We start from the raw sequence: 12,032 nt of genomic DNA, 5'->3' as shown, positions 1-12,032 counted from the left end.
CGGAAGAAATATCAACAACCTCAGATATGCAGATGACACAACCTTGATGGCAGAAAGTGAGGAGGAATTAAAGAACCTTTTATTGAGGGTGAAAGAGGAGAGTGCAAAATATGGTCTGAAGCTCAACATCAAAAAAACAAAGATCATGGCTACTGGTCCCATCACCTCCTGGCAAATAGAAGGGGAAGAAATGGAGGCAGTGAGAGATTTTACTTTCTTGGGCTCCATGATCACTGCAGATGGTGACAGCAGCCACGAAATTAAAAGACGCCTGCTTCTTGGGAGAAGGGCAATGACAGGCCTAGACAGCATCTTGAGAAGTAGAGACATCACCTTGCCAACAAAGGTCCGTATAGTTAAAGCTATGGTTTTCCCAGTAGTGATGTATGGAAGTGAGAGCTGGACCATAAAGAAGGCTGATCGCCGAAGAATTGATGCTTTTGAATTATGGTGCTGGAGGAGACTCTTGAGAGTCCCATGGACTGCAAGAAGATCAAACCTCTCCATTCTGAAGGAAATCAGCCCTGAGTGCTCACTGGAAGGACAGATTGTGAAGCTGAGGCTCCAGTACTTTGGCCACCTCATGAGAAGAGAAGACTCCCTGGAGAAGACCCTGATGTTGGGAAAGATGGAGGGCACAAGGAGAAGGGGGCGACAGAGGACGAGATGGTTGGATAGTGTTTTCGAGGTTACCAGCATGAGTCTGACCAAGCTGCGGGGGGCAGTGGAGGACAGGAGTGGCTGGCGTTCTCTGGTCCATGGGGTCACGAAGAGTCGGACACGACTAAACGACTAAACAACAACAACAAATCCAGGACAAAGTGCCTTCTTTTGGAAATCCCCCCCCCCCCGGACGTCAATTCCACCTTTGAAATCTCAGGAAAATCCAGACGTATGTCAGACCCACAATAATATACCTAGGGGGGAAATGGTTCCGCAGGTTTTCAGGGAGGGCGAGACAGAAACTCAGTGGGCCCTGCAGGAAACCTGTGAGCCCAATTCTGTCCCTGTCCCTGTTTAAGCAACACCATCACAGGACATTGTAATTTTAAATGGGGGACATTCCCAGTTCTCCCTGGAGGTGCCAGGGTTGGAACATTGGGCCTTCTGCATGCAAAGTGGATTTTCTTACCACTGAGCTTAGCCAAAAATATTTAAAATGCCACCAGCCAGCTTTTGCTAGTAAATGAAGACAAAGAAAGACTGAAGGCATCTTGTTCTAGGAAAATCCTTGGGCTCACTTGTACACAAATTTATGTTGTTGTTGTTGTTGTTTAGTCGTGTCAGACTCTTTGTGACCCCCTGGACCAGAGCACACCAGGCCCTCCTGTCTTCCACTGCCTCCCGCAGTTTGGTCAAACTCAGGTTTGTAGCTTCGAGAACACTGTCCCACCATCTCATCCTCTGTCGTCCCCTTCTCCTTGTGCCCTCCATCTTCCCCAACATCAGAGTCTTTTCCAGGGAGTCTTCTCTTCTCGTGAGGTGGCCAAAGTACTGGAGCCTCAGCTTCAGGATCTATCCTTCCACTGAGCACTCAGGGCTGGTTTCCTCCAGAATGGAGAGGTTTGATCTTTTTGCAGTCCATGGGACTCTCAAGAGTCTCCTCCATTCAAAAGCATCAATTCTTCGGTGATCTGCCTTCTTTATGGTCCAGCTCTCACTTCCATACATCACTACTGGGAAAACCATAGCTTTAACTATACGGACTTTGTCGGCAAGGTGATGTCGCTGCTTTTTAAGATGCTGTCCAGGTTTGTCATTGCTTTTCTCCCAAGGAGCAGGCGTCTTTTAATTTCGTGGGTGCTGTCACCATCTGCAGTGATCATGGAGCCCAAGAAAGTAAAATCTCTCACTGCCTCCATTTCTTGCCCTTCTATTTGCCTGGAGGTGATGGACCCTCACTAACTCAGGCTGCAGGTTGCTCAGGTCAACTGCATCCAGGCCCAGACGGGGGGGAGGGCATATGGGCCACTTGGCCAGGGCCTCCGATTCCAAAGGGGGCCTCGGTCAGCATATTCACAATCGCAGGGGATGCTCTGTCTTTATCTGCAGGTCTGGTTCAGGCCTTGAAATAAAATTATTTGACAGCATAACTTTTGTGAAAATGATTTATATACTTACTTATTTATAAGACTTCAGTTATCCCCAGCGTAAAAAATAAAAGGCCGGGCACATTATCTCCCTGGCCTAGGCCTCTGCCTGGCTCTGCAAGGCCCTGACTGCATCCACACTGAAATGAAAAACAGCGTGCCTTTCTGCTTCCGGTGACTAACCAAATGCAGCAGGAGGGAGGGAGGAGCAGACAGGGGGGGAATCCACCCGTCTCCCTGCGAGAAGTGAGGGTACAGGGAACCAGGCAGAGGGCCTTCTCGGTGGTGGCACCCGCCCTGTGGAACGCCCTCCCACCAGATGTCAAAGAGAAAAACAACTACCTGAAGTCTTTTAATGGGGGGGGGGGGCTGGTGTTTGAAGCGGGGCTTGGCTGTTAGGGGGCTTAGCTCAGCAATGCAGCAGCTGCTCTGCATGCAGAAGGACCCCGGCTGAGTGCTTGGCCTGCAGAAGGAGGCCCAGAAGGAGACCCCAGTGAGACTCCCCGTGAGGAGGAGAGGCAGTTGGGGGGAGGGGGCCGGGTCCCCATGGAGCCCCCAGAGCAGGAGGCCAGAGGCAGCGCCGTCCCGTCTCCTTCCCCTCCGGACACAGGGAGGGGCTGCTCTACACGCCGTAGCTCTAGGGATGCGCGCGTCTCAAAAGGAACCGGAAGTGTCGCTGCGAAATGCGCCGGAAGTTTCGAGGAGAGGGGAGGAGGGGCGTCAGTGGAGGAACCCCCCCCCCAGCCCTTTCTATTGCCGACAAGGAAAGCGGACTAATCTGGAGCCAGGGAGGCGGAGGACCAAGAGGTAAAGAGGGAGGGAGAGAAGGGGGGGATAGGGGAGGGGGATATAAGGGGGGAGGACGAAGAGACCCCCCCGTAAGGAAAGCGCCCTCCCTGGGGCCCGTCGACAGGGGCCCCGATCCAGGCCCCGACCCAGGGGGGAAGGGGGGAGCCAACACCTGCAGGGATCTACACCTGGCAAGATCTCCTGGGCAGCAGCAGCAGCACCGCCAGACTCCCCTTTCGCTTTCCTGGGGGGCCGAGAGATGCTCAGCTGCCCTGCCCCCCCCCGGCCGCCTGGGCGGGAAGGGGAAGGAGGACCCCAAGCAGGGCTGGGGGTGGGGCTGAGGACCCCCATTCTCCCTGGGGTCGTGGGGCGCCTGGCTGGGGAAACGGAGAGAGGGAGTCCATGGGAGGGTTAAAGGAAGGGGGAGGAGCCTCGACAGAGACCCCTCCCCTTCCATCACATCTTATTCCCCAGCCTCCCTGCTGGCAGTCTCAGATCATCATTGCCATACAGGATTGTCCTGAATTCCACCATTTGGTAGCCAAGCCCAAACCCAAAAGTCCCACTGAGATGATGATTGATAATATTGTCATTTATCCATTTTAGACCCCTAAGTAGCAGCAATTGCAAGGACATTGTGCTGCTCTCCTCTGTACAGTTCCACCCCTATTTCAGACCTTGTGGCTGATTTAAATGTTTAGCTGCTGATAACATGGCAACGTTTAGCAGGTGATATTGGAGGTTTAGCTGGTAATAAACCACAAGTGATATTGTGAGTTTTGGTAATGATAACATTACGATCTTTATCTGCTAATAGCCCTGCAATATTTAGCAGGTGATATTGTGAGGTTTAGCTGCTACTAACATTACAGTGTTTAGCTGGTAAGTTATCGCAATGTTGAAAAGCAGGTGTTGCCTAGCCCTTGCACACATTGTGATTCATAATATATTGCCAGCTCAGTATTAGGAAACCGTTATCACGATGTAAACTTCAAGCCAGTCTTGGGCATTCTACCAATATATCACCCAGCTCTAATCATGACCTATATTTCTGACCCAGTGTATCATTGCTGATTTTACCAGTTTGTCCCCAGGAATCCCTGGGGTCGTGGGGCGCCTGGCAGGGGAAACGGAGAAAGGGAGTTCATGGAAGGGTTAAAGGAAGTGAGAGGAGCCTCGACAGAGACCCCTCCCCTTCCAGCACCCCTGACCCCCCATCAGCCAGCCTCCCTGTTGAGGGTGTTGGCTGTCCCAGATCATCTGTATTCACTAGGACTCATCTCCATACTTTGGATTGTCCTGAATACCACCATTTGGTAGCCTAGCCCAAACCCAAAAGTCCCGCTGAGATGATTGATAATATTGTCATTTATCCATTTTAGACCCCTAGGTAATAGCAATTGCAAGGACATTGTGCTGCTCTCCTCTGTACAGTTCCACCCCTATTTCAGACCTTGTGGCTGATTTAAATGTTTAGCTGCTGATAACATGGCAACGTTTAGCAGGTGATATTGGAGGTTTAGCTGGTAATAAACCACAAGTGATATTGTGAGTTTTGGTAATGATAACATTACGATTTTTATCTGCTAATAGCCCTGCAATATTTAGCAGGTGATATTGTGAGGTTTAGCTGCTACTAACATTACAGTGTTTAGCTGGTAAGTTATCGCAATGTTGAAAAGCAGGTGTTGCCTAGCCCTTGCACACATTGTGATTCATAATATATTGCCAGCTCAGTATTAGGAAACCGTTATCACGATGTAAACTTCAAGCCAGTCTTGGGCATTCTACCAATATATCACCCAGCTCTAATCATGACCTATATTTCTGACCCAGTGTATCATTGCTGATTTTACCAGTTTGTCCCCAGGAATCCCTGGGGTCGTGGGGCGCCTGGCAGGGGAAACGGAGAAAGGGAGTTCATGGAAGGGTTAAAGGAAGTGAGAGGAGCCTCGACAGAGACCCCTCCCCTTCCAGCACCCCTGACCCCCCATCAGCCAGCCTCCCTGCTGAGGGTGTTGGCTGTCCCAGATCATCTGTATTCACTACGACTTATCTCCATACTTTTGATTGTCCTGAATACCACCAATTATAGCCTAGCGCAAACCCAAAAGTCCTGCTAGGATGCATCTTGGCTTTCCTGCTGATGAAACTGAGTGTGTGATGATTGATAATATTTTCATTTATCCGTTTCAGACCCCTAAGTAGTAGCAGCAGCTGCCAGGACATTGTCCTGTTCGCCTCTGTATAGTTCCACCCCTATTTCAGACATTGTGGTAGATTGCAATCAGGGTGAATTTGATATAAATCAAATTGATTTCAATCACAATTTATGATAAATCACTAGTCAGTATGATTCTATTTAAATCAAAAATTTCTGATTTGGTTACACTATTAGACTAATAGACAGATTATTATGAAATCATTCTGAGGTTTAATAAGTTAACTGTCTATATTTGGACAACAGTTCTGCTGTAATTTATTGGAAGGAGAAAAATAATCATTTCCTTAGTAACAACTTAAACAATTTATTTAACTAAAACAATAATATTATAGCATGTTGGTAAAAAAAATTTTTAAATAAAAAACAACAACCAAGCAGGCTGAGTTTTAGTGCACATGAAAAACTCAGAACTTAAGCATTTCACCACCTCCACTACCAGCCACCCCTTTGGATTGGCTTCTGCATCCAGGTGCCTATTCTGTACACTTAAGTGTTAGTGCGGTTGTTGGAACCCAGTGGGATTGAGAAGAGGTTGCCAGCCCTAAAAAGCCTTCAGCGCTTGCCTCAAGTCTGACTTGCACAATTATTACACAAAGACCCCAAGATGTGTGGAGTATTCTGCTCACAAGGTTGCACTTTCGTTTTTACTGCTTCATAGAATCATAGAGTTGGAAGAGACCACAAGGGCCATCGAGTCCAACCCCCTGGCAAGCAGGAAACACCATCAGAGCATTCCTGACATATGGCTGTCAAGCCTCTGCTTAAAGACCTCCAAAGAAGGAGACTCCACCACATTCCTTGGCAGCAAATTCCACTGTCGAACAGCTCTTACTGTCAGGAAGTTCACTGATCGTCAAACACTTAGAATCCACCATCGAATTCACACAGGGGAAAAACCATATAAATGTGTGGAGTGTGGAAAGAGCTTCAGTAACTCCATTCCCTTATTTCCCAAAAGTTTTTTACGAATTCCATTCCTTTTCTTACTCTAATGTCTCTGAAAACCACAATATTTTTAGGTCCATGTCAATCTAACATTCTTTAATCTTATAGTATTTGTTAAGATAGTCCTTAAATTTCTTCCAATCTTCTTCCACTGTCTCTTTCTCCTGGTCTCGGATTCTGCCCGTCATCTCTGCGAGTCCCATGTAGTCTGTCATCTTCATCTGCCATTCTTCCAGAGTGGGTAGGTCTGATGTCTTCCAATACTTTGCAATAAGGATCCTTGCTGCTGTTGTGGCATATAAAAAAGTTCTGTCCTTCTTTAACACCACATGGCTGACCATACCCAGGAGAAATGCCTCTGGTTTCTTCAAGAAAGTGTATTTAAACATCTTTTTCATTTCATTATATATCATTTTCCAGAAAGCCTTAATCCTTGGGCACGTCCACCAGAGGTGAAAGAATGAGCCTTCATTTTCTTTACACTTCCAACATTTGTTATCTGGCAAGTGGTAAATTTTTGCAAGCTTGACTGGGGTCATGTACCACCTATAGATCATTTTCATAATATTTTCTCTCAAGGCGTTACACGCCGTAAATTTCATGCCGGTGGTCCACAACCTTTCCCAGTCAGCAAACATAATGTTATGACGAATATCTTGCGCCCACTTAATCATAGCTGATTTAACTGTTTCATCCTGCATATTCCATTTCAGCAGCAAGTTATACATTTTTGATAAATTCTTAGTATTGGGTTCTAACAATTCTGTTTCCAGTTTAGATTTCTCCACCTGGAAGCCAATTTTCTTATCCATCTTGTAAACCTCCATTATTTGGTAACAGTGGAGCCAATCTCTCACTTCATCCTTTAATTTCTCAAAACTCTGCAATTTGAAGTTACTACCCTCCTGTTCTAAGATTTCCCAATATTTCGGCCATATACACTCCATATTAAGTTTTTTCACAGCTTTTGCCTCCATTGGTGAAAGCCACCTTGGAGTTTTGTTCTCCAGTAGGTCTTTATATCTGATCCAAACATTGTACAGTGCTTTCCTGACAATATGATTTTTAAAGCCTTTATGAACCTTAACTTTGTCATACCACAAATATGCATGCCACCCAAAGAAGTTATTAAAGCCTTCCAAATCTAAAATGTCTGTGTTCTTAAGGAGCAGCCAATCCTTCAACCAGCAGAAAGCTGCTGATTCATAGTAAAGTTTCTGGCAGGGCAAATCCCCCCCTTTCCTTTGCATCAGTTAAAATCTTAAATTTTATTCTGGGTTTTTTGCCCTGCCAGATAAATTTGGAAATATCTCGCTGCCATCCCTTAAAACACTCCATCTTATCAACAATTTGCAGTGTTTGGAACAAAAACAACATTCTAGGCAATACATTCATCTTAATAGCTGCTATTCGACCAGACAAAGAAAGCTTCAAGTTTGACCAAATTTCTAAATCTTTTTTCACTTGGTTCCAACATTTCTCATAGTTGTCTTTAAATAAGTTCATATTTTTGGCTGTCATATTAATCCTCAAATATTTTAAACTCTTAACCACAGTTAAACCTGTTTCATTCTGAAACCTCTCCTTCTCTCTTACTGTTAGATTTTTCTCTAATACCTTAGTCTTAAATTTATTTAATTTAAATCCTGCCACTTGACCAAACTCTTGAATTAATTCCAACACCCTTTTCGTACTGGATTCCGGCTCTTGCAATGTGAGTACCAGGTCATCTGCAAATGCTCTCAATTTATATTGTCTCGCTCTGACCTGAACCCCTTTAATCAGCTGGTCTTTTCTTATCATGTTCAGCAACACCTCCAGGACCGAAATAAAAAGTAGTGGGGAAATTGGGCACCACTGACGTGTCCCTTTTTCTATCTTAAGTTCTTCTGTAATAACATTATTTACAATTAGCTTTGCTTTTTGTTCAGAATAAATTGCGCCTATACCGTTTTCAAAACCTTGGCCTACCCCCATCCCATGGAGATTCTTCTTCATAAAGGTCCAAGAAATATTGTCGAAGGCTTTCTCCGCGCCCACAAATATCAAAACAGCTTTTGTGTTTATATTAACTTCTAACATTTCCAAAATGTCTATTATGTTCCTTACATTATCTGATAAATGCCTTCTCGGGAGGAAGCCCGATTGATCCCTATGAATCTCCCCCATCAAAACTTTTTTCAGTCTCTTAGCTAAAATGTCAGCAAAAATTTTGTAATCCACATTTAATAAAGAGATTGGGCGGTAGTTCTTCAGTTGAGTCTTTTCAGTCTCTGTCTTCGGTATAAGCGTGATATAAGCCTCTTTCCACGTATCAGGTGCTTCTTTCCCCTCAAGGATTTCATTACAGACTTCCTTCAATGGTTGTATTAGCCATTCGACGCGGGTGGCGCTGTGGGTAAAAGCCTCAGCGCCTAGGGCTTGCCGATCGGAAGGTCGGCGGTTCGAATCCCCGCGGCGGGGTGCGCTCCCGCTGCTCGGTCCCAGCGCCTGCCAACCTAGCAGTTCAAAAGCACCCCGGGTGCAAGTAGATAAATAGGGACCGCTTACCAGCGGGAAGGTAAACGGCGTTTCCGTGTGCTGCGCTGGCTCGCCAGATGCAGCTTTGTCACGCTGGCCACGTGACCCGGAAGTGTCTCCGGACAGCGCTGGCCCCCGGCCTCTTGAGTGAGATGGGCGCACCAACCCCAGAGTCTGTCAAGACTGGCCCGTACGGGCAGGGGTACCTTTACCTTTAGTATTTGGATGTCAGTCCATCAGGTCCTGGAGATTTGCCTAGTTTCATGTTTTGAATGGCATCTTCTATTTCTTGTTCAGTTATTTTCTGATTCAAAAGCACTTTGTCTTGACATGAAATTTCCTTCATTCCATTTTTCTTCAAAAATTGTTCTATATCAATCTCTTTTTCTGGCCCTTGTGCATATAATTGTTTAAAGTATCTCTGGAAGCAGCTTCTGATTTCAGTTGGATTGTTAATGTTCTTTCCATCCACTTCTAAATTTGTCACTGTATTTAGTTTTTGTCTCTTCTTCAATTGCCAAGCCAAGAATTTCCCGCATTTATCAAACGTTTTCTGTCTCATTTGTTTGATTTTCCATTCTATTTCTTGGTTCATCAGTTCCATGTATTGGATTTGGTATAATTTAATTTCTCTCAAGATCTCCTGAGACTTTGGTTTTGATCTCAATTTCTTTTCTCCTTCTTTAATTTTTTCTAAGATCTTATCCTTTTTCTCGTTTTGGCTTTTCTTCTTTATTGCATTTTGTTGTATCAAGAAACCTCTCATGACCGCTTTGCTTGCGTCCCAGATTACTCTTTTTTCCACATTTGTCCTCATGTTGATTTCAAAGTAGTCTCTTAGTGTTTTTTGGGCCTTTTTACAAAATTCTTTGTCTCTAAATAATGAGTCATTCATCCTCCATCTGAAAGTGCCAGCTGTTATTTGATTCATCTCCATCTTCACGGCGTTATGGTCGGAGCAAGTCTTTGGGCAGATTTCCACTTTTTTTTTATCTTCGATGCCAGTCCTCTAGTAACCCATATTTGGTCAATTCTAGTCCAGGTCATTTTGGCTTCGGAAAAGAAGGTTCCTTCTCTTTCAAGAGGATTTTTTAATCTCCAGATGTCAACTAAGTCCATATTGTCAGTCATTTCAAAAAATGTTTTTAGTAACCTTCCGTCTTTAGAAATTACTTGTCTTTGTGCTTTATCCATGTTTGTAGAGACAACTCCATTCATATCTCCCATCAAAATTATATTTGAGTCCATGTAATCCAGCAAAATCTCATGCAACTTTTTAAAAAATTCAGATTTGCCTTCATTTGGTGCGTAGATTCCTAGAATCAAAAATTCCTGGCCTTGTACTTGAATTTCAATTGCCAGGTATCTTCCTTGTTCATCTTTAAATATTTGTTTCGGCATCAATCTATCCTTTGCGTATATAACCACTCCTCTTTTTTTCACTCTGTCCGATGAAATAAATTCATGTCCTAATTTTTTATTAATAAGTAGTTTTCTATGTGCTCTTGTCACATGTGTCTCTTGCAGGCAAATCAAGTCCAATTGTTGTTTCTGTAGAATATGAAATACGTTCTTCCTCTTCCGAGGAATATTCAGGCCATTACAATTCCAGCTCAGTAGTCGCAGGGCCATGATGGGGTTATTTACTTGCTCCTCCTACTGCTCCCGATTGTTGCTCTTCGTCTGTTGGTGGCTGTAGTCCAAACGATAAATTTGCCAAGTCCAGTATTCCTTTTCCTGATATTGTTGGCTCTTCTCCAAGTTCTGCTTCCTTCACTAAGTCTTCTTTGTGATCTCTCAAGAATTTATCTTTATCACTTAGTGTCTTTATTCTAACTTTCTTTCCTCTGTATTTGAAAGATAGGCCTTGGGGGAATTCCCACCTAAAGAAGATTCTGCTTTTTTTCAGTAGTACAACCAGATCTTTGTAGTCCTCTCTTACATCTAGAATGGGCTTTGGGATATCTTTGAAGATCTCCACGAAAGAATCCTCAATTTGCAGTGTATTTTGATAGTGCAGGTTTAAAATTTTATCTCTTTCCTCCTTTGATCCCAAAGTAATCAGACAGTCTCTTGGCTTGTTCTTTTTTTGTCTTATTCCAAGTCTGAATGCACTCACAATCTTGACCTTCTCCCCGTGCAGGCCTTCTTGCCAAAAGTCATAAAATTCTTTTGTGATAAAATCCACCAGGTTGTCATGTTCACTTTCTGGGACAAATCTCAATCTTAAGTTGCGATCCCTCCTTTGAAGATCTATCATAGCAAAGGATAAATCATGGTCCGCCAGTTTCTTTACAACCGGTGGTATTTTCCCCTGAGTTTCAGTTGCAATCTTCTTTGCCTCCTCAGCAATCTTTCGTGTAGTGGCTGATTCCTCTAGGAGTCTCCCAATATTCTGAGCATTAGCAGTAACTTGAGTTCCCAATTCTTTTAGGCTGGAAGTATTCAAATCTAGTTTTTTTGAGATCTCAGCTACTTGTTTACTTGTATCAGTCCCTTGTTTCGTTAAAAATTCCAGAGATTCATTTATTTTTCCAAGAGCTGTCGTCAAAGCATCTTCTGCAGACATAGCTTTAGATTTTATTTGCGAGGCCGCAGCTGCTCCTATCACTGAGGCCTTTCTTGGCTGTGTAGTACTGTAAGTTTTGCCGGATCTGAGGTTTTTCTCCTGAGCCTGATCTATCTTTCCTTTGCCATCTGCCATGCCACTATCAGCCAGGCCAAGGTCAGTCCCACACTCCTAGATTTGTTTTTACTAGTAAATTTCCAGTGGCTCAGCTTCTAGTTGCTTAGTTGTTTCTCACAATGTAACAAAGTCTCCTCTAGAGGGGGGAATTCCCAACTTGCATTCACAATTCACAGTTCTTACAGCAGATATATTGTTTCAAAGTCCCCCCCCCCCAGCTCTTCTAAAAGAGAAAGAATCCCCAGTTCCGGCACTTTTTTCTTAAATAGTTACAAATATGTAACAGTCCAGGTAAAGTCCTCAACAGTGTATCTTTCCCAGTTATTTCCAGGCTCACTTTTTTGACAGTTCAAAGTTCTTTTTCCCTTCTTACAAAGCAGTCCGTTCCCAGGATATAAAAGACAGTGGGTAAAGTTCAATTCTTTCCTTTCATGCAGGTTAAATAGTTTCAATGACAGTTCTCCCTCACCGCTCCTGCCCGCTAAGTGAGGTGCTATCTTGCTTTTAGGCAATGGGTTTGTTATTCAAATGCAATCCTCAAAGGTTTCAGCTTAAAAGTCTCTTTGCTTTCTTCTCACTACAATGCGGTAAGGCAGACTTCCCTTTTGTACCTTTCCCGTGGTGGCCAATCTTTTAAACTTTAAAATCCAATTTAAGTATTTAAATCTTTACTCTTTAAAGTCCAATTTAAGCTTTTAATCCTACTCACGAGTAGATGCTTTCAGAATCAATTTGCCGGAAGAAATCAGCGCTCTCCGATAATGGCGACGCGGCTTCG

At 44.1% G+C, this 12,032-nt stretch overlaps 2 protein-coding genes across 5 annotated transcripts in view; both read left to right on the top strand.

The window, feature by feature from the left end:
• Nucleotides 1-12,032, top strand: part of LOC307209507 (uncharacterized protein) — a 200,319-nt gene that overhangs the window by 180,482 nt on the left and 7,805 nt on the right. The window lies entirely within an intron of this gene.
• LOC307209894 (uncharacterized protein) overlaps nucleotides 2,616-12,032 on the top strand; it is a gene marked incomplete at its 3' end in the record, with an annotated part of 54,055 nt that continues 44,638 nt past the window's right edge. The window contains exon 1 of the mRNA XM_079965266.1: nucleotides 2,616-2,897. Within this exon, the coding sequence (XP_079821392.1) occupies nucleotides 2,734-2,897 (164 nt within the window). The 5' untranslated portion in view covers nucleotides 2,616-2,733. The remainder of the gene's footprint in view (nucleotides 2,898-12,032) is intronic.

The sequence above is a fragment of the Podarcis cretensis genome, assembly GCF_951804945.1.
Source record: "Podarcis cretensis genome assembly, chromosome: 2".
NCBI classification, from domain to species: domain Eukaryota; kingdom Metazoa; phylum Chordata; class Lepidosauria; order Squamata; family Lacertidae; genus Podarcis; species Podarcis cretensis.
This window is presented reverse-complemented; position numbering and strand designations above follow the sequence as displayed.